The sequence below is a fragment of the Mustela erminea genome, chromosome 12 (assembly GCF_009829155.1).
Source record: "Mustela erminea isolate mMusErm1 chromosome 12, mMusErm1.Pri, whole genome shotgun sequence".
NCBI lineage: Eukaryota > Metazoa > Chordata > Mammalia > Carnivora > Mustelidae > Mustela > Mustela erminea.
Genome location: NC_045625.1, coordinates 36778058 through 36798525, shown reverse-complemented (window position 1 = coordinate 36798525; position 20468 = coordinate 36778058). Strand labels below are relative to the sequence as shown.

At 48.9% G+C, this 20468-nt stretch overlaps 1 protein-coding gene across 3 annotated transcripts in view; it reads left to right on the top strand.

Moving 5' to 3' along the window:
* Positions 1–20468, top strand: part of DNAI1 (dynein axonemal intermediate chain 1) — a 58162-nt gene that overhangs the window by 21652 nt on the left and 16042 nt on the right. For 2 of the 3 annotated variants that reach the window (XM_032308373.1, XM_032308375.1), the window contains exons 3-13: positions 1140–1238; positions 1421–1501; positions 3570–3696; positions 3965–4086; positions 4332–4451; positions 5436–5495; positions 6948–7082; positions 9280–9396; positions 9958–10042; positions 13185–13302; positions 13563–13606. In XM_032308373.1, the coding sequence (XP_032164264.1) occupies positions 1140–1238; positions 1421–1501; positions 3570–3696; positions 3965–4086; positions 4332–4451; positions 5436–5495; positions 6948–7082; positions 9280–9396; positions 9958–10042; positions 13185–13302; positions 13563–13606 (1108 nt within the window). The remainder of the gene's footprint in view (positions 1–1139; positions 1239–1420; positions 1502–3569; positions 3697–3964; positions 4087–4331; positions 4452–5435; positions 5496–6947; positions 7083–9279; positions 9397–9957; positions 10043–13184; positions 13303–13562; positions 13607–20468) is intronic. The other variant, XM_032308374.1, reaches the window with a different exon arrangement.

The window sequence follows — 20468 nt, the reverse complement described above, 5'->3', positions numbered from 1 at the left end:
CACAATAGAAAAAGCTATTAACATAAAGATAAGAAAACTGATCTAATTCTACAGAACACCAGCAGCTCGACTGTTTAGTCATGTACCTCCAGGGTGGGCACATTTTATCTGTAAAGTGCCAGACAGCAAATATCTTAGGTTGTGTAGGCCGTATGGTCTCACGTATAACTACTCAACTCTGCTTGTAGGTTAAAAGCAGCAAAAGATAATACATAGATGAATGAGAGGGGTTGGGTCCCAATAAAACTATTTATGGAAATAGGAAAAGAAAAAGAAAGAAAGAAAGAAAGAAAGAGAGAAAGAAAGGGAGGAAGGAAGGGCGAAAGAAAGAAGAAAAAAAGAAAAGCAAAGAAAAGAAAAGAAAGAGAGAGAAAGAAAAAAAGGAAAAAGGAAAAAGAAAGATTGTGCTAATTTATGGTTATCAATTTTCCCATAACCTCATCAACACAATATTAATTTCATTTGGTTGAGGGGTCTCTTTATTTTGGGTTTTTGTTGTTTAAGTTTTCAACAGGTTTTTTTTTTTTTTAAGATTTTATTTCTTTGTTTGTTTGTCAGAAAGAAAGTGAGAGAGTGAGCACAAGCGGGGGCAGAGGGAAGGGGAATCCCAAGCAGACTCCCCACTGCGCAGAGCCTGACGTGGGGCTGCATCTCACGACCCTGAGGTCATGACCTGAGCTGAAACCAAGACTCGGTTGCTCAACCAACTGAGCCACCCAGGGGCCCCATTGTTTTCAGGAGTTTTAAGTGAAAAATTGTATTCTTTGGGGTTTTTTCTGCATATTTTTGCTATTATAAGGGTGAACTTTTTTTTTAGTATGTCATAGGCCACTTTGGCAAGGTGTTTAGCTATCTATTAGGGAAAGGAGTCCTTGGTTTTTTGGCAGCAATCTGACGGTCTCTCTGAAGGCTCACCACAATGTTCCAGCTAACCCCTGACCCCAAGGGCCGAGGTGGCCAACATCCTTCAGGCAGTGAGAACTCCAGCCCGAGCAGCTCCTTCGGACTCTTTCATGAGTGGTCTATTGTGTATTCTATAGTCTCCATGTGGGGGCAGGGCTTGGCCTCTGGGAGGATTTGTGAATGAAGCCACTTCTGGCTGCTCTACTTGCTGACCCTTACATGGGGTTTTTGACCAGGATGAAGATTCAGGAACCGATGTGGGGGAAGGAACAGATGAATGGGCCCAGTCCAAAGCCACAGTCAGACCCCCTGACCAGCTGGAGCTGACCGATGCGGTGAGTCAGGCGCCTCCTGCCCTTGCCTCTTCCACCTTCTCCAGGCTCAGAGATGTGCTCTTGCACGGTAATGATTAGCCGCCTGCGCAGAGCCTGGGTGTGAGATGTCTGCTGGTACCCCAAGTACCAGAAGAGGTGGGGGGCCCTCCATGTAGGACCCTCTGGGTATTTCTTTCCCTCAGGAGCTAAAGGAAGAGTTCACCCGCATTCTGACTGCCAACAACCCACACGCCCCCCAGAACATCGTCAGGTACAGCTTCAAAGTAAGTCCCCCCACCCCAGGGTGGGGGCCTCTGGGTACCCCTTGGCTTGGCAGGGACTTGCTATTCTGCAAAAACCTCTCTGCTATTAGAGAGACCATCTTTAAACTTTGTTCTTTGGCTGGAACCTTGAAATTTTACATGAACTCTTCCAGAGATTTCAAAAATTTCTTTACTAATCTCCCTTACAGTCTTAATGAGTATTTATTACATGTCAGACACTGTGTTAATAAATTATTTTAATTATGTTCAAAACTTACAACTATCCTGAAAATTAGATAGTATTATCCTCATTTTACAGATGGAAAAAAAAAATCAAGGCTTAGAGTGGTTAAGCCCAAGGTCATGCAGAAAATAGGGGACAGAATCAGGATTTGAATCCATTCTGCCCGCAACCACAAACCCTGTTCTTAGCTGCCACACTGTTTTATCCTCCCAACCATCTGAGTTCCTGAGACAAGGGCTTTGTGGTGACTATGTAAGGCAGAGCATCCCAACCTATGTGCAGAAATAGTAATTCTTTCAGCCCTCCAGGGGTAGGTGGGTTTGGTTCAGTCAGAGCACATGGGCTGGATTCCTCTCTAGAGCTTCTCTTTAGAACTTACCCCTATATGTCATACAAATGTAAAAATTTTCTTTGTGCCTTGAAAAGGGTTGAGAAGAAATGTTTTGAAAGAAGGAAGGAGGGGTGCCTGGGTGGCTCAGTGGGTTAAGCCTCTGCCTTCTGCTCAGGTCATAATCTCAGGATCCTGGGATTGAGGCCCACCTCGGGCTCTCTGTTGGGCAGGGAGCCTGCTTTCCCCTCTCTCTCTGCCTACTTGTGATTGCTCTCTCTGTCAAACAAATAAATAAAAATCTTTTTAAAAAGAAAGAAAGAAAGATAGAAGGAAGGAAGGAAACCTGGTGTCAAAGTCAATGGTACAATTAGGATGCTTTTCAATAAGGAAGCTAGGTAGGGGACCCAGACTAATAGACCCTACGGAAACAGGGATCACATCTGCGTTTGCTAAGCTTTATATCCCTGGAACCTAGAAAATACTTGGCATGTTGTACAGTGTCTGCTTAAAAATTATTTGTTGAAGGGGCACCTGGGTGGCTCAGTGGTTTAAGCCTCTGCCTTCAGCTCTGGTCGTGGTCTCAGGGTCCTGGGATCGAGCCCCACATCGGGCTCTCTGCTCGGTGGGGAGCCTGCTTCCCCCTCTCTCTGCCTGCCTCTCTGTCTGCTTGTGACCTCTCTCTCTCTCTCTCTGTCAAATAAATAAATAATCTTAAAAAAAATTATTTGTTGAAGAAGGAATGAACAAGGTTGCCTGGATTTTAAGCTGAACCCTGCTTCTTATTTGCTGTATGAACTGGATAAGGGCCAAACTCAAAAACCTTTTCTAGATGTCTGTGGCCCCTTGTATGGAACAGAAAGATTGGGGATTGGGGGTGTCTCTGAGAATCTATCCAGTCCTCACATCCACTAATAACAGTGTGGAGAAGGTCAGGCCAGGTGTGTCTGATGACTATGTGTGACCTGTCTCAGCTCTGTGGTGAGACAGGTACACCAGGATCCCTCAGCATGGATGTGAGAGCCAGTGATAGGCAAGTCCAGAACTATTCAAAGTTGAAAAGAAAAGACAATTTAAAAATATGTCTTTGATGAGAACGTAAAAGAAAAAACTTCTTTCATTTGCCTCCTCTTCTTTTTTTTTTTAAGATTTTATTTATTCATTTGACAGACAGAGATCACAAGTAGGCAGAGAGGCAGGCAGAGAGAGAGGAAGGGAAGCAGGCTCCCTGCTGAGCAGAGAGCCCGAAGCGGGGCTCGATCTCAGGACCCTGAGATCATGACCTGAGCTGAAGGCAGAGGCTTTAACCCACTGAGCCACCCAGGTGCCCCATTGTCTTCTCTTCTTAAGCTGGAATGTAATGAAAACTTCAGGTTAACTGAACATTTGGGGATATCTATCTATATATATCTTGTTAACAGATGGACCATGTTAATCCTTATAGAATGAAGGCAGACAGCATTCTCACTCCAGCGCTTTTGGGACCCCTGGTCTGACTCAGCCCCCTCTCCTCTTAGGAAGGCACATATAAGCTTATTGGCGTGGTGAACCAACTGGCAGTTCACTTCAGCCAGGTTGGGAACCTGATCCCCAAAGACTCGGATGAAGGACGGCGGCAGCACTACCGCGATGAGTTAGCAGCAGGTAGGCCTCGGGGCTGGCAGGAAGTGGAGGCCCAGAGCCCAGGTTCCTTTCTGTGGTCATCCTAGGGAGCAGATACTAAGCCATAACTTCGCAGAGCTTCTGCTTTCATGAAGCCCCACAGCTGGCGGCCCTGCTGCGGTCTGTGAGTTAAGCTGTGAGGACCCTGGGGTAGCTGAGGCCTCAAAGGCAGAAACCAAGAGAGCCTTGCCCTGCCAGGGGACGAGGGAGCAGGCTTGGCCTTTGGATTCATCTGCAGTATCTTATCCAGGTTCTCAGGAGTCTGCCAAGGTGGTGATTTCAGAAACCGAAATCCTTGAAGAAGAAGAAGAGCCTAAGGAAACAGAAGCCGAAACTGAACTTGGGAGTCAAACAGATGTGCCTGCCGCTGAGGTACAGTATGGAACCTCTCCCATCCCTCCCCTTCCAGCTCCAGCTGCGGATGGAAGCTTTGGGGCTAACCGGTTGGAGGGTGGGGCTGTAGGTGAGAAGTTAAGAGGCTGTAGGTAGCAAGCCTCTGGCATCATCACCCTCTCCTACTCCAGCCTCTCCTAGGGCATGACTTCTCCCCATCCCCGATTCCCCCACCACCTTCTTCTCACAGCTGAGCCCTGGTCCTGTGGGTCTTTTTTTTCTAGGCAGCTGCAAAAGCAACTGAAGAAGAATTGATGACTCCTAAGCAGCCCAAGGAGCGAAAGCTCACCAACCAGTTCAACTTCAGTGAGAGGGCCTCGCAGACCTTAAACAATCCTCTCCGGGTAGAGCAACCCCCACCACAGCCCCTTGACCTCCTGGTTCTGCACTATTGCATGGCAGGGAAGGAACAGGCTTGACTCCTGCCCCAGCAGCCCTTAGCCTGGAAGGATGACAGACACAGCACAGTTCATCTCTCCAAGGAGAGCTGGGAACATGTGTTGGGGGTCTTGTATGCTGTTCAGAGTTCAGAACTCCTTGTAAGGAGTTCAGAGTGGGTAACAAGGAGTCTGGAGCCCTTCACTGAGACTGAAACTTGTATGGGCCTTGGAGAAGAGGTCAAGATCTGGGGGAGAGAGGGGAGGCCAGAATGTGCCAGGGAGGCAGGACTAAGCCAGTTTGACTGCAGTTGATGCTCTCTGTGATAGACTAGCTGGAAAAGGCTAGAAAACTTTCCTGGCTCACTAGTATGAAGGACCCTGAATACCAGGTTGAAGGAACCTCTCAGGGTTTCAGGGGAGAAACTCATGTATGTAGACAGTGTTTTACAGAAATCAACCTATGAATGGAGGACAGAGGTCTACAGGATGGGTTTCTGGAAGCTCCTACTAATCATGCTGTGTGCTCCCTATTCAGTAATCTGGGTGGTACATAATGAGGAGGGAATGCATTCCTCTGTTGGAGCAGAGATTCCAGTATTAGGGAGAAGCCTTCTCAGGATGAGGGATGTTAGCCCAGTAGCTTACCAGGGGCTGATCTCTGTGTCTTGCATCAGGAGGCTGGCCAGAGACCTGTCCATCCCCCACTTGGAGTTTTTCTCCATTGCCGCTGATTTCTATCTTAGGCTTTTTCTCAAGAAGCTTAGAAGGAAAATGGAGGCTCTCACTCCATCATTTGGTCCTTTGTTCAGGCCCTCTTTACTTCCCCAGTTCTGTGTACCATCCCTCCCTCTGCTCCAACTGAAATGTTTCACCCAAGGATATACTGCCGGGTTAAGTGAGAAGGATTTGAAGGCTTTCTGTGGGTTTCCTGTTGTCATTGTTCTCTAGGACCGAGAATGCCAGATGGAGCCTCCTCCCAGGACAAACTTTTCAGCCACAGCCAATCAGGTGAGACCCTGGATCAGTCTAAAACTCATCACCACACCCCAGCCACCCACCCCATGCATCCTTGTCAAAGAGTCTTCTGCATCCATCTATCTCCCTGCTCCTTGTCTAGGCTCTGAACACTAGGGATATGAGACAGTGGGACCACACCCTGTGAGCTCTGGATCAGCTACATGCCCCCCACCCCAGGGCAAGGCTGTCAAAGAGGGAAATAAGCGTGGTTTCTAACTCTCTGAAACCCATGGCACCCCAAAGCTGACTCTGAAGTGTTAGCATTTTAACCTGCTCTTCCAGAAGCCTTCATTCTTCCTGCAGACCCTCTTTCCCCCTCAAATCCTACTGGTAGCCATGCTGATTTGGGCAGGATTTGGTGCCAGGAGACCTGAGCTCAGGCGCCAACTTTGCTGCTCATACTATAAGATCCTGGGCAAACCATGTCACTCTTAATTCATCAGTTACTGTTTCTCTGTCAAATGAGGACAACAAGCAGCCTCACAGAGTTGTTGGAAGGCTCTGAATGAGATAACAAACATTGAATTGTATTGTAGCATGGAATATTGGCCCATGGGTGAATCATTACTGTAAGGTGTGTCTATCTGGCCTCCAGGTGGCAGTGACTGCCCAACTCTGGAGAGCACAGAATGTGATCTGGGGTTTTTCAGTCCCAGATCCTTGCTGGTTCCTTTGTTACTATCCTTGGGCTTCTCCTGCTGTCAGATCCAGTTAGCAGGAGTTTCCTTACCCTTTTTTTTAAGATCTTATTTATTTATTTATTTATTTATTTGAGAGAGAGAGAGAGAGAGAGAGAGACAAAGGGCACGAGCAGGGGGAGGAACAGAGGGTGAGAGAGCAGGGAAAATCTCAAGCAGACTTGGCAATGAGTGTGGGGCCCAACACGGTGCTCAATCCTATGACCCTGAGATCATGACCTGAACCAAGAGTCAAACACTTAACTGACTGAGCCACTCAGGTGTCCATCCCTTATGTTTGTTTATCTTTTTATGCTCAGAAGTTGTGGTCAGTGCTCTAGATAGCCGACATGAACTAGTGAAGTTTGTCACATCTCTATATGGGGAAACATTTTTAAAATGTCCTAGTTCAGTGTCTTATAAATCACCAAGAAAAATGTGAGCTAGTCTATATTTGCCCATTTGTTTTGCCTAGCAGGGTCTGTAGGTTGGAACAATACCGATCTCTAGCTGACAATTGAGCCTCTAAGCTGCAGAGTAGAAAGTTCATCCCAGAGGTGCCCTGAGAGCTTCATTCTTGTCCTAGAGCTGACAGCAGAGAAGACAGACATCGAATACATAATTACCCTGGACCAAGTAGAGGATGCTATAGAGGCATGTGACAGGGGTTGACATAGTCTATTCCTCAAACCCTAAAAGCTGAATAGGAGCTGCCTGGATGAAGATTTTGCCCTATGATGATCCTTCTCATCTTGCCCTTGCCTAGTGGGAGATCTACGATGCCTATGTAGAGGAGCTTAAGAAACAGGAAAAGACCAAAGAAAAAGAGAAGGCAAAGACACCAGTGGCTAAAAAAATGGGGAAGATGACCATGAGGAAGATGACATCTATGGAGTCCCAGGTTTGATGGAGGTTTCATGGCTGTGTCACAGAGAATGACTGAGTGGGATCTTGGTCTCTGGGTAGTGAGGAACCTGGCCATCAGGAAGGACTTCACAGACTTTAAGGGGTGTGTGTGTACATGATAATGCTGAATAGTTCTTTTCTTTTGGGAAGATGTGAGAAGAGCTAGAGCTACCTCTGGCATTCCATACTTCTCCCCAGTCTTATAGGATTCAGGATTGTTGGGCTAGGGGGCAACAGAAGACATGAATGTTATTGAAAGCTCAATGTATACCTTGAAAGAGCTCAGGAGTCTTCTCAGGATGAGGTGGGATATGAGAATAGAGCACCATCTCCCTGAGCAAGGGCTCCTAAGGTTTGGGAGAGTGATTTGCTCTTGACCTTCAGTCTTTGGGCTTTATTTGTTCAATTTTTTAGGTGAGTCTTACGGGCCAGAAGGCAAGTCAGAGCTGATCACAGTCACCAGCACGTCCAGGCCAATGGGTGTGATCATTCTGGGCTGGATGTTTACTCTGAAGAACCATATAGGAGTCATTATAAAGGTCATGGTCGGGGGGGCTCATTGTAGGTATAGCCAGTATAGGTTGGGGATCATCATGGAAATTATGGTGATAGGTCACCACAGGGAAGATCACCACAGGGAGATGCTGAAAGGCCACTTTGTCCCTTCAACAGAGAGAAAGCTGAGTCGGGAGCCAGAGTCACAGTATGGGTATCAGGATGAGTTTGACCGGCAATGGAGTGGGAAAGTGAGGGCCGCAGGAAGCCGAAGTCTAGGTTCAGCACCGTGGAGAGCGCCCAAGCAGCTCTCTGGGAAGTGGTTCTGCTACAGAAAACAGATCAATTAAAGGAAATTTTGATTTGTCTTAGGTATGTCCACTTCCACTCAATTTTATGTCCCCAATAAAAGTTACATATTATGAGAGGTTTGAGACTTCCCTGCTTCGGCTTAATATGAACTTCTCTAATTCAGTTTCATTCAACTACAGACCAAAACTTGTGATCATGATCATGCTGGGTACTGGAACCCAGAAGTGAAAGATGAAGTCCTTGCCCCACAGCTTTCTCTGTCCAGACCTTTGATTTCCCCTGTACTGTTGCCTAGAGGTTAGTGGCTTTGTAGGAGCTGTTGGCTTGGGTCAAGTTTCACTTGAAGATCCTTCAAGGATTTAGCTGTGTGTTAGGACTATTATTATAGAAACCTTAACTGCAACTGCCAGGACCCAGAGAACAGAAGAAATGTCCCCGTGGCTGAGACTGAAAACTGTCCTTTGGTCTAAGCCCTTGGTGCCTAACATGTCTATTAGACTTGGTGTCTAATGTGCCCAGGGAAGGGGGACTATGCTGGATTCTTCCAGCTTGGTTGACATTGAAGGCTGTGATGCAGGTAGATTCCAGTCCTCTGTACCAAGAAGCTACGTGGTGGAAGGACATTGTGGGGTGTAAGATACCCCCAATACCAGTGAACACCTTAGTGTGCAACCTCTACACAAGGGAATTGAGTTTTAACTGGGAATCCCAAGTACTGGGCCTGGCTGTCTGTAGAATTGAGTGGCCTTTTGCTCAGGCCCAGCGTATGAACAGAGTGACACCTTTTTTCAGGGACCTGCATCTGATGAGGTTGATATAAAACTCAAGTGCACGGGAGGGGAGAAAGCAGAACAACTCATTGATACCCTGTAGGAAGATCTGCAATGATAGATTTCAGGTTTCTGTCTCATTAATGATTTGGATGAATGTATAGAAATGAATGTAAGCTTATCTGGTCAGAAAGATTAGGACAGGAAAGGGAGAAAGGACTCAGAAGCCACAAGTTTAGTCAGAAATAATGAAGAGCTATGTCTGCTCAAGTAACATAGTATCCAGAATGAGGGAGACATGAGTCCACCACTGTCCTCGGAGCACATCTAAAACCTTGAATCTGCTAGGACCAGGCAAAGGTGGTCAGGCTAGTGAAGGACTGGCTTTCTCCATGGGGCTGCGGGCATGAGACCTGGAGTCCACAGAGTTGCGTTTAGATCCTGTCTTTGTTACTTATTAGCTGGGTTCTTCTGACCTGTTTCCTCATTGGTAAAGACATCCTAATGATACTTACTTTGCAAGATTGTTGTGAGAACCCAAGATCATGTACTGTTGCTAGTATAGTAAAAGTTAGGTAACTTAACTGAAGTTGCCACTTGGCTCCTAATCCGCAGAATGGGAAGGGAATGCAGCTCTGTGTATCTCCAGAAGCCATCCTCTTCCTGATGCCAACACTCCTAGGAAATCTCATTTTCAAGAGCCATGGGCCTGGCCTTCTTGAGCACCTTGAGGGCTGCACCTGGACAAAGCCTTGGGTTAGGAGTTGCTTCTGCCTTGTACTCCCTATGTACAAGCATATCTCTGTCCCCTCTCTGGGTCTCTATCTCTTCCTCAACTCTTGACTAAATAAGTTGGATCAGAAGCTCTCTGAGGCCTTTAATAAGAGTCTTTTCATTGTCTGAGATGATGAAACTTTTCTGTCTCCACTAAAGAAGACTCTTACCTTCTCTTTTCTCTTCTTCCCTGCAATACCCTTCCTGGGCTCTCTCCAAAGTCCCGTGTTGTACACCAAGATATGCCTTCACCAGAACAAGTTCAGAATGAAAGATCATGAGTCAGGCTGTGCCCAGGAGCCAAGTATGGCAGTGCAGACTCCTTATGCTACATATGAGCTAGGCATTCCCAAAAGGGGGTGGTGATGTGAGCTGCTCCTTGAGGCATTAAGAGATTTTTTTACAAAGCTAGCTTGGGTAGGTGGTGTCAAAGAGACAATTGCACCTCTGGGCTGTGGCTTGAGGCATAAGCTCTGCAGGAGCTAGCTGTGAAGACCTGTGGCCTTTGTATCTCCACAGAGTGATGACATCACCAAAGTGACTCAGGCTGCTAAAATTGTGGAGCGGATGGTCAACCAGAACACATATGATGATGTTGCTCAAGGTAAGATTTAACGTGTTGGCAACTACTCTTACTGCTTGTATTTAAAAAATTCCTCAGGAGGTGCCTGGGTGCTCAGTTGGTGGAGCATCTGACTCTTGATTTTGGCTTAGGTCATGATTTCAGGGTTCTGGGATCAAGTCCTATGTGCTCTGTGCTCAGGAGGGAGTCCACTTCTCTCCTACTCCCTCTCCCTCTGCCACATACACACCCTCTTCGCTCACAAGTGCTTCCTAATTCTTGTGTCCAGCTTGGGGACAATATAAATGCTAGAATGCAGACTGAAACAGCTCTGGGGATCCTCAGGAATGGAGGAAGGGAAATGAGGAATGAGTGGCAGCAGTCAAGGAAGGCAGAAGGGAGGGCTAAGCTAGGTGCCAAGGGATAAGCAGAGTCTGAGAGGGAGATTAGCAAAAGGGCAGATGTTCTGGGCAAGGGACAGCATAAGCAGTCACTCGGTGGTAAAAACAAATTGGAATGGACTCTGAGGACAAAGGGCAGCAGACTCAGTGACTCAAGCAGGGGTTTGTTGAAAAGTAGTGAGAGTTCAGGCTACAGAGGTGGTTGGAGCCAGTTAATGAAGGGCCTGGACTATCTCAGGGAATCTGAGCTTTTCTGCAGAGAGTTCAAAGATCCTGTCCCGGCAGCAACACAATCCGGCGAGAGGTCAGCTAGAGAAGGATGTGATGGGGCACAATGCAGGGACAGAGACGAAGGTGAGGTTCAGCTGAGGGGTAGAATGGGCCTCATCCCACCTTTTCCAGGGGTAAAGAAAAGGAAGCAGTTATAATAGTGAAAAGCCAACATCAGCATTCCCTGGGAATGGCCCATGTACTGGACATTGTGCTGTGCAACTTACACATATTACTTTACATCATCCTGACCTCCACACTATTGGACAAATACCATTTTTCTTTCCATTTCATAGGTGAGAAATTCGGGCCATTGCCACTTGTTCACAACCGCAGCCAGTATGAGGAGTGAGTGGAGCCATTGGGACTTGAACACAGGCCCTTTGGATCTATAGCCTAAGTGCTCCAGTGCAAGGCTACAGAGCCACTGAGCTTGAAGAGACATTTCAAGTAAACATTCAATAAGTCTATGCTGGTGATTAATTAGTGATGAAGTGAAGAAAGAGATTGATTCAGAAATGCTTAAATCCTGGGGGCCTGGGAAATTCTGGTGTCTTTGACAGAGCCAGGGAAACAGAATCCTTCCCATGGCATGAACAGCACATTCCCAAGTGGCTTGTATTTCCCTAAGAGGTTGTGCATTTATTTGGAGCAGCTGCCTCCCCAAAGTTGGCAGCTCCTCGCTGCTGGCTGGTCTCCTTTGCTGACAGCCTAGGGCTCTTCTTGGTGACTTGATGCTCACTGCTCACCCATGGGACATAGAAACCAGGGCTGCCAAGACCAGCAGCCTAAACAAGCCCCCTTGTTATCATTCAGGCTGGAAAACGACCTTGAGTGCTTTTCAAAGCTGTCAAAGTACACAGCAGCTGTGAATGAATTTGTCACTCACACAGCTTGGCTTCCTGAAACCCAGCCTCTGCAACCAGCCCACCAAAGGGCTGCGAACACGATTAATATCCATGGAGAAACTGGCCTTGGTGAACCTTTTTCATTTATAAGAACACAATCACATAAAAATGCATTGAACTTTGATTTTTTTAATTGCACACTCTTTTCCCAAAGGAAAAGTCTAATCATGAAGAAGTGAAAACAGAAAAGTGTTACCAATTAATCTCCTCTCTGAAATGAGGTATTTTCAAAGACAGCCTAAGCTCGGGGCTCTCCTATATGATCAAGGCTCATGCCTCTGATGTCTCTGATTTTTTGTTGTTCCAAGACATTTTTGAGGTTTGAATGTAGTCCCACAACCTCAAGGCTGGGCCAGTGCCTAGGCATGTCCTTGACCGTGTCGGATGAGATGATTCATTTTCTAATGGGTCACCCCTATTTGGAAAAAAAAAACACTGAGAAATTTTTCATTTCTGTTGATTTATTTTGTTGTGTTCTTTGAACAATCATTGGGTGTCTGCTCTGCGGCTGGCACTGTGCTAGGCACTGCAGGTCCAGAGATGACTAGAACATGTTGCTTGCTCCCCAGGAGCTGTCTGGTAGGGGAGACGGGCAAAAGGATCAATAGAAGCAGCACAGCATGGCAGACATTTCAGCAGAGAAGAGGCAGGGCTGGAATGAAGGAAGAGATGAATTCTGCTTAACAAGAAAATGAAGGCCTCACAGAGAAGGAGTTTAATCTGGATCTGCAGTTAGTGGGAGTTTGCCAGGAAGATGGAGCAGAACATTCTAGACACTATTTGATATAGAGGTTAGGTGAACACCTGACTGCAAATGACATGGCAGTCGTAGCCTGGACCCTTGGTTTGACCAGGGAGCCTGTGCAAGGGGAGTCATTGAGGGGTTTTCAGTGGGGGGGGAGGAGGTGGTGTGGTGAGGTGATTGATTTGTTCTCATTCTGGTAGCTCTGGGGAGTGGGCACTGGAGGAGGAGTTACTGGAGGTGGGGAGACCAATTAGGAGGAGGATGTAGTAATGCAGGTGATGGTTCTTGGGACCTGGGCAGTGGCTTTGGGTTTGGAGAGAAGTGAATGATTAAAAAAAGTCATCAGAAGGACAACATGAGATCTGATGTAAAGAGATCAGTCAAGGATTACCAGGTTTCTACTTAGCCAAACGACAAGACAGGTGGAGCTTCTACCTAAGTTAGAGGAAACTGGAGGCAGAGACAATTTAGGGCAGGAGATGAATCAGAATCCAGAGAACCCATTTCAGGGATCCAGGCAGCTTCACCACAGTGGGGCTTTGCAGCGGGTGTGAAGATGGACAAACCTGGGATTTTATCTGAGAGGACATGTCTACTTTATTGTAAATTGCCTCCAACAACAGTGATGACAGTAACAATAACATATAGAAAGCTGACTATGTGTCAGCTATTTTTCTAAGTACTACATATATGAACAATTAATCCTCACGACAGTCCTTTGAGATAGGTACTATTATTACTCTTCCCACTTTGAAACACAAGAGTCTGTTTTGGCCAAGGAGGTACAGACAGAGAGTGGCAGGCCTGGGTTTGCCGTAAAATGGCAGTCCCAGGGCTGATGCAGCCTGGGTGTGTTTAAGATTTTAAGTACTACGAGGATGCTGCTGACGAATACCGAGACCTGGAGGGTACGCTGCTGCCGCTCTGGAAGTTCCAAAACGACAAAGCAAAGCGCCTGGCCGTCACCGCCCTCTGCTGGTGAGTATGGACATTGCAGCAAACCCTGAGAGCCTGAGCTGGGGCACTTCTACTGCGCTTAACCACTCTGAAGATGACGCGTAGCATTATAGAAAAAAAGGGACTGGGATTCTTATGGGATTGTGCGATCAGCCCATGTCTCTAAAGTCAACAGTAGATGTCTTTAGTGTAGTTAGGCACCAGTGTTCGTGGGAAGGCTCATGTCTATTGGGAAAGCCACGTTCATTTCCTGGGCCAACAGATTCATATTTCTTTTGCAGGAATCCAAAGTACAATGATCTGTTTGCAGTGGGACATGGCTCCTGTAAGTAATCTGGCTATTTGTTCGTTTGCTCACTCAATCAGCAAGGACCTTAAGCACCAGTGCAGAGAGCTCTTTGAGGTGTGAAAGTTGTAAAAGGACTGAGATCTAGTCACTGCCTTCAGGGGCTCCTAGTCTGATGGGGAATGCAGACAACCATACCAGCAGTTAGCACTGAGTGAAGGACTATACCAAAGTGAGCCCTAAAGGTTTTATTGTAGTGAAGGAAGAGGGGAGAGCACTCCTGGCGGAGGAACCAGCATATGCAAAGGTCTGGAGGCACAAGAGATATGGGAGGAAATAAAGCTGCTGAGGGAGCCAGGGTTGGTCCCCGAATGGCTTGGTAAACAATTCCAAGAAGCTTGGAGATTCTCCTGAGGAGAGTTTTATGACATTCTCCTGAGGGGAAATCACGGAAGGAATTTAAGAAGGGCAGGGACAGAACCAGGGCAGGGGGAAATGGCAGGCAGGAGACTAGGGGCTGGGAAACCACCTGGGAGACTGGTGAGGATCCCCAGGAAGAGATGGTAGGACCTGGACCATGACTGTGGCATAGGAATGGAGAAATAGGTTTGGGAAGCTTGAGAAGGTGGACTGGACCAGACCTGGGGAAAGACTAGAGGTGAAGCTGAGAGAGGGAACGTTCCTGATCTGGCTCTGGAGCAGGCAGGGGTGGGGGAAGGTAGGTGCTTGATGTTCATCATTTGGCCTCTGGGCCCTGGAAGACCACTATTGTCCAGGGTGTTCCCGCCCCCGCCAGCCTGCCCTCATCCCTGAGGCAGGAGGCAGCACTGTGGTAACTGTGTGGTAGTTTTGCTTTCCCTTCATATTCTGTGTTCTCTGAAGAAGCCCCTACCTCTGTGCTGGGCTGGACATTCCCCCTTCCTAACAGGAGAGGGCCCCACACTTCATGTTAGCTGAGTCTCCCCCGGCTAACGGCCTGTTCTGTGGCTGGGAGAATCAGCATCTATGAACAGAAAAAACCCTTCCATTCTCCAAGCTTCTGCAGGCTGGCAGACGTGCAGGCTCCTGGTCTCTACCCCTCTGACCGCCTGTGCACCCGGCCCATTCTTTCCCCGGGGCTGGGGGATGGGAGGGAGGGCAAGGAGGGGTTGGTGTTTATTATTCCTCTCAGGGAGGAGACCTTGGAGCTGCTCCCAGTCTCGTGGTCTGGGCTGCCTTTGAGGATGCCCTAAATGCCCGCTTTGTGTCCCTACTCCTGAGGGTGGGCTGCTGCCAGGCTGGAAGCGCCCTCCCCTTCTGGCAGGGAGCTAGCACATTCCTCCCCCTCCACTGCAGCTACTGGGCCTGGAACAGGGCCTGGGGGCTGGGCTGGCCCTCCCAGGAGTGGGTGTGGACCCCCTATGAGGCTGCTGTTGGCTCAGGCTCTCTGCCCAGGACTGAAGCTGGGCTGAGGCAGGCTCCCTAGCAGGTGGGAGGGGACACTGGCTCAGGTCTAGCCCCATCCGCCTCCCACGCAGGGCCAGAAGCAAGGTCAGCTGGTTGGGTTCAGGCAGAGGCTGTCTCCAGCGGCCGCTTTAGTCAGGAGCGGTGGAGAAGAGTAACCCAGCCCTCAGGCATGGAGGACTCCAAGCCTGGCTGGCCCAGGAGCCTCCTTCAGGCAATCGCTCACCCAGGGAGGCTCTCTTTGTCCCTCGCTGGCCGCATCCACACACCTGGGCAGCACCAGTCCCTTGTAGAACTTCTGGCCGAAGGGGTACCGCCCAGTGGTGAGACCTGGGGCCAGAAGCTGCTCTGAGCCTTGGTTTCCTTATTGGTAGCCTGAAGAGGCTGACACCTGCTGGATCTTCACCCCAGGGCATTGCTAGACTTACCAGAAAGAAAAGCAAACGTGCCCTGTGAACTCTAGGAACCACCCACATATGAAGGACAGCCTGTCATTCTGTCCTCTAGCTTTCCTACAGGACTCTCAGGGGACCCAAGCAGAGAGAGGGGGCCGTGGGGACGGAGGAGAACTGGACAAGGCCCCTACCTCCTCTAGAGCACAGGCCCAGGAGTAGCAGGGGTGCTATGGGCTGGGGCCGCCACGGGCATGGGGTTACTGACCGGCTTGCCCATGGGTGTGACTAAGGTGGGACAATGGCAACGGTGAATACTGGGACTTCTGGGAATCTGTCAGTGAGGCTGGGCAATGGCTAGAGAAATATGACGTGGAGTAAGTTTTTTTCAGAGTTCTTTTGTTTGTAAGCTAAGAAAGTCCTGAGAATGTTTCAAAGACTGATAAGGAAAGAGCCAAAAGAAAGTGAGCTGAAAATGGCGCAGGGCCCTCCATATCTCAGTGCCACTCCACAGAGGCCTGAGCTGAGCCAGGCTGAGGTGGGACTCAGAAGGGCTCCTGCGTTCACTTCTGGGAGTCCTGTGCTCTCCAGTGCCCAGATGCCCCCTTGGAAGAAAAAGGGCAAAGCTGAGGCAGGCGAAGGGCACCCTGGTCACCGATGAGGTCACTGCGAGGAGCGGCTGGCTCACCCGCGTCCATCACACTGTCTGGGGAAACTCCCGATGCCAGCCTCCTAGCATCAGCCTTTGTCTCCAACAAACACTGGAGCGAGAATTTGGGTTGGACCCTGATGAGCTCAGCCCAGGACTCTTTTTGCCTGGCATTCCCAGACATTTATTCTATAATCCAGCTAAGAAGGACTTTGGCGGCGGTAGGCTCATATCTAAGAAGGACTGGGGCCAGTCTCCTATTTGAGCACAGAGCAGGCTTGCTGGAGCCAGGCCAGGCCAAGGGCAAGTAGGTAAGGAAAAGGGGGTCCAGGCACTTGCCTGCAATAGCAAAGAAATATTTGCACTGCCTTCCCTGCATGGGTGCCAGGGAGGATGCAGGGATGGGGGCGCCTCAAGCTGCATAGAAAGCAAAGACTGGGCTGCCCCTGGGGCCAGGCTCCGCATCTCAGCAGAGTGGAGAAAGACCGTGAGCAGGTGAAAGCAGATGGAGGAAAGCCGGAGGCCAAGGGAAAGAAGTCTAGGAAGGGGCAGCCCATGGGCCAAAGCAGGGATGCAATTATGTGGGCCTGCGGCACTGAAGGGGTCCTTTCCAGCCCATCAGCCGCTTGATAGCAGGGAAATGGGAACTCCTCAGGGTCTGTTGGTCGGGGATAGTGGAAGAGATCCTGGGCCCCCTGTGTGGTCCTGACCGGCTCACAGGGAGATGAGGGGGAAGCCGCCCAGTGGGCCACGATTAAGAAAGAAAGAGGAGTCAGCTGCCCCTCAGCCTGGCCTCCCTCTGGGGGCAGCCCTTAAGAGGAGCCAAAGTCAGGCCCTGAGTCCCCACGCGGAACCCTTTCCCCCTCTGTCCCACCACATCCTGGTCTGTGTCTGAGCTTGCCGCGGCCAGAGACACACTCGTAGGGATTTAAATCTTTCCTGATCATTTATTTGTCAGCTTCACTAATTAAGCAGTGTTAATTTCATTTACTGAAAATGGAAATTCATCCACCTCATTTCTCCCTGTTCATCCTCCACATGCAAAATCCATCACTCCTCAGCTGCAGGCTGTGTAAAATTTACAGGACTAATTATGTTGTCAGGTCTCTTTGTAAATACAGTCCATAAAGGCCACTGTGCTTGCCGGGTTGTAGTGCAAGGGCATTCGCGTTGTTAGTTTAATTACTGGTTAGTTATTTAGGTTCTCAAATGTTTGCCTCATTTTCCCTAAATCAAATTAAATGTCCCACTTGATGTATTCTGTCTCCAAGGCCTTGCTCTTATTTCCCACACTTCTTAAATATGACTTCTCATCGGAGGAAAGTGCTCAGAAAAGCCCAGTTGCCTGAGAGGCTGAACCCAGCCCGGCACCACGGCCTCTGGGCCAGGCTGGAGGTTTGGAACCCTTTAGCACTGACGCCCTTTCCTGGTGACCCCTGGGATAGTTCCCTGCCTTTGGAGACTGTGAAAATCCTAATCCACGGGGCATTTCTGTTCCTGGAGTCCAAGGTGGCAGGGTGGGTGTGGGAAGTGGAGGGAGGGTTTCATTATTGTTATTAGAAGAGCTGGGGATCATGGCACCCATCCCCCCACCCAGACTTCTAGAGACACGGTTTCCAAACCATCCCAGGAAAAACTATCATCTCTGGGTCTTCTCCCTCTGACTCCTTGAAGTAGATCTTGGGTCAAACTTCCCGGAATGCCTACTACATATTTTTCTCATTGCTACTGTAACAAATTCCTACAAACATAATGGCTTAAAACAACACCCATCTCTATTATTTCACAGTTCTGGGGTCAGAAGTCTAAAGTGGGTTTTGCTGAGCTGAAGTCAGTTGTCAGCATGGCTTCATTCCTTTTGGAGGCTCATGGGTAACATCCATGTCCTTACCTTCTCCAGCTTCTAAGAATTTTTTTTTTTTTAAAGATTTTATTTATTTATCAGAGAGAGAGAGAGAGGGGGAGAGAGCGAGCACAGGCAGACAGAATGGCAGGCAGAGGCAGAGGGAGAAGCAGGCTCCCTGCCGAGCAAGGAGCCTGATGTGGGACTCGATCCCAGGACGCTGGGATCATGACCTGAGCCGAAGGCAGCTGCTTAACCAACTGAGCCACCCAGGTGTCCCCCTTCTCCAGCTTCTAGAAGCTGCCCACATTCGATGGCTTGTGGCCCCCTTCCAGCCAGCAGTTGCATTATTCTAACATCTGCTTCTGTTCTCTACCTCCTTCTCGTTCCCTTATAAGAACCCCTGTGATTACATTAAGTCCACTCACATAATGCAAGATAATCTCAAGGTCTTTAACTTAATTAGAGCTGCGAAATCCCTTTTGCCTGCTCAGTAACATAGTTATGGGTTCGAGGGATTAGGACATGGACATCTAAGGTGCTGTTATCTGCCTACAGCTCCCTCCAAATGCCCCTTGCATGACTTAATAAGGGAATCGTTAAATGGACGCTGCCTTGGAGTCCGCCCTGGGCTGGCCTCATTTGGAAAGCCACAGTAGGAGGGGGGAGGCCTGCTGTCTGAGGCTAGCTCGGTAGCCTGTCTCTGCAGCTTGGCATCTACTTCCCTCTGACCTGGCTTTCGCCCAGTACCCCAACATGCCCTTTGTCTGCCTTTTCTTCCCTGAATCCTGAGCAAGAGCCCGGCCTTCTCCTGACAGCCAGAACTCTCCAGAGTAGCCCCCTGTGATCTAGAGGCATTACTTCAGGGCAGGGGTAGAGCTCTGGGACTGAGCAACGCCCCCCCCCCCCACAGTGGCTGCAGTTCAAGAAGACATCCATCCTTGCTCCTCATTGGGCACGACTCTGCCAGGGGCTACCGCAGAGCCGAGGGAGGGAGAGTTTGGTCGGGGTGGAATTGAGCCCCTCCACCCCTGAGAGCATGGCTTTCTGAGAACTGCCAGATCAGGCTCTATACAGAGTTTGACTCTCTTTCCCTGATTCTTGTGGATCATAGAGGGTCAGAGTCAGGGAGGTTTTAGAGATTATCCAGCAGAGCAGGGGGAGAAAGCGGGAACCCTCCCAATGGAGAGAGTAAACCTGCTGGGCTAAGTCATACTCACTCCATCCTTGTGGAGCCTTTGGGGCAGGCTGAGGAAAATGCCCGCTCATGACTACCTGTAATAATGACATACAAGTAGAGACGAGCAGAGAGGGGCCCACACGAGGAGAGGTTGAATGATCTGGAAGGCTTCCTGGAGAAGGGCAAGGGCATAAAGTGGAGCTAAGGCCAGGTATGCAGCACTCTCCCTCTGTCTCAGAGTCTCAGACCAGGTGGTTTCTCTCTCTCTCTCTTTTTCTCTTCCCCCCTTCTCCTTTTCTTCTCTCTTTCCTTCTTTCCCTTCCTCTTTCTCTTCCTCTGTTCCTCTGCTCCTTCAACCTGGCCACATTGACTTACTGAAATCCTGTAGCCTGGAGGAAACTGGAATTCCTTACTGGCCCCAGACTTCAGAGTCTCTGTCTCTTTATATAATGGAGTGTGGGTTGGGGCTCCCATCTGTGTCATCGGACCCTGCAGTCCTACTTTGAGGAACCAGGGAGTTTGTGGTATTCAGGACAAAGTACCCCAGGGCTCAGAGCCCCGGGCTGTGTAAGCCTTGAGCCTGATGGGATTCTAGTCTCCACTGGGAACTGAAACACTCTAGATGACCCCTTGATGCCAACGTTGTGTTGGGACTCCCGGTGGGTGGCATCGTACTGGGAATGCTGGAGAGCTGAGCAATGATGTACTATGCTGCTGGTGACCTTGTTGGTGATATCATACTGGATATGTTGGATCGCGGGGCAATGATGACTAGATCAGTGACTAGGACTGTGGTTTACCTGAGTGATGATATCATGTGGGGGGGTCCCCGGTGACTTGAATAGTGATGTCATTTTAGGACTTCTGGAAGACAAGATGATGATCTCATGCTGGTACTCTTGGAGGTTTGGGCTGTGATGTCACACTGGGTGTACTCAGAGAATGAAGTAGGTCTCACAGGTGCCACTGGAGTCAGCCCCGTGATGAGAACATCATAGAATAAGGTGGAGTGGAGAGGAAGCCCCAGTTAAATGAGAGTTTTCTGTGTTTTTCTGCCATGGTTTGGCAGATAGAACCTTGAATTGGAATTCAGGAAACACATAGTCTAGCCATGATTAGAAACTGTGATCTTGGGGCGCCTGACTGGCTCAGTTGGTGGAACACGATACAAGACTCCTCATCTCAGGGTTGTGAGTTCAAGCCCCATGTTGGGCATAGAGCTTACTGAAAGAGAGAGAGAGAGAAAAAGGAAGAGGGGAAAAGGAAGGAAGAAAGAGAGAAAGGAAGGGAGAAGAGGAAGGAAGGGAGGAAGGGAGAGAGAAAGGAAAGGAAAAGAAAGGAATGGAATGGAATCATGATCTTTATGTTAGGAGGGCTCGTTTGGTTGCAAGTAA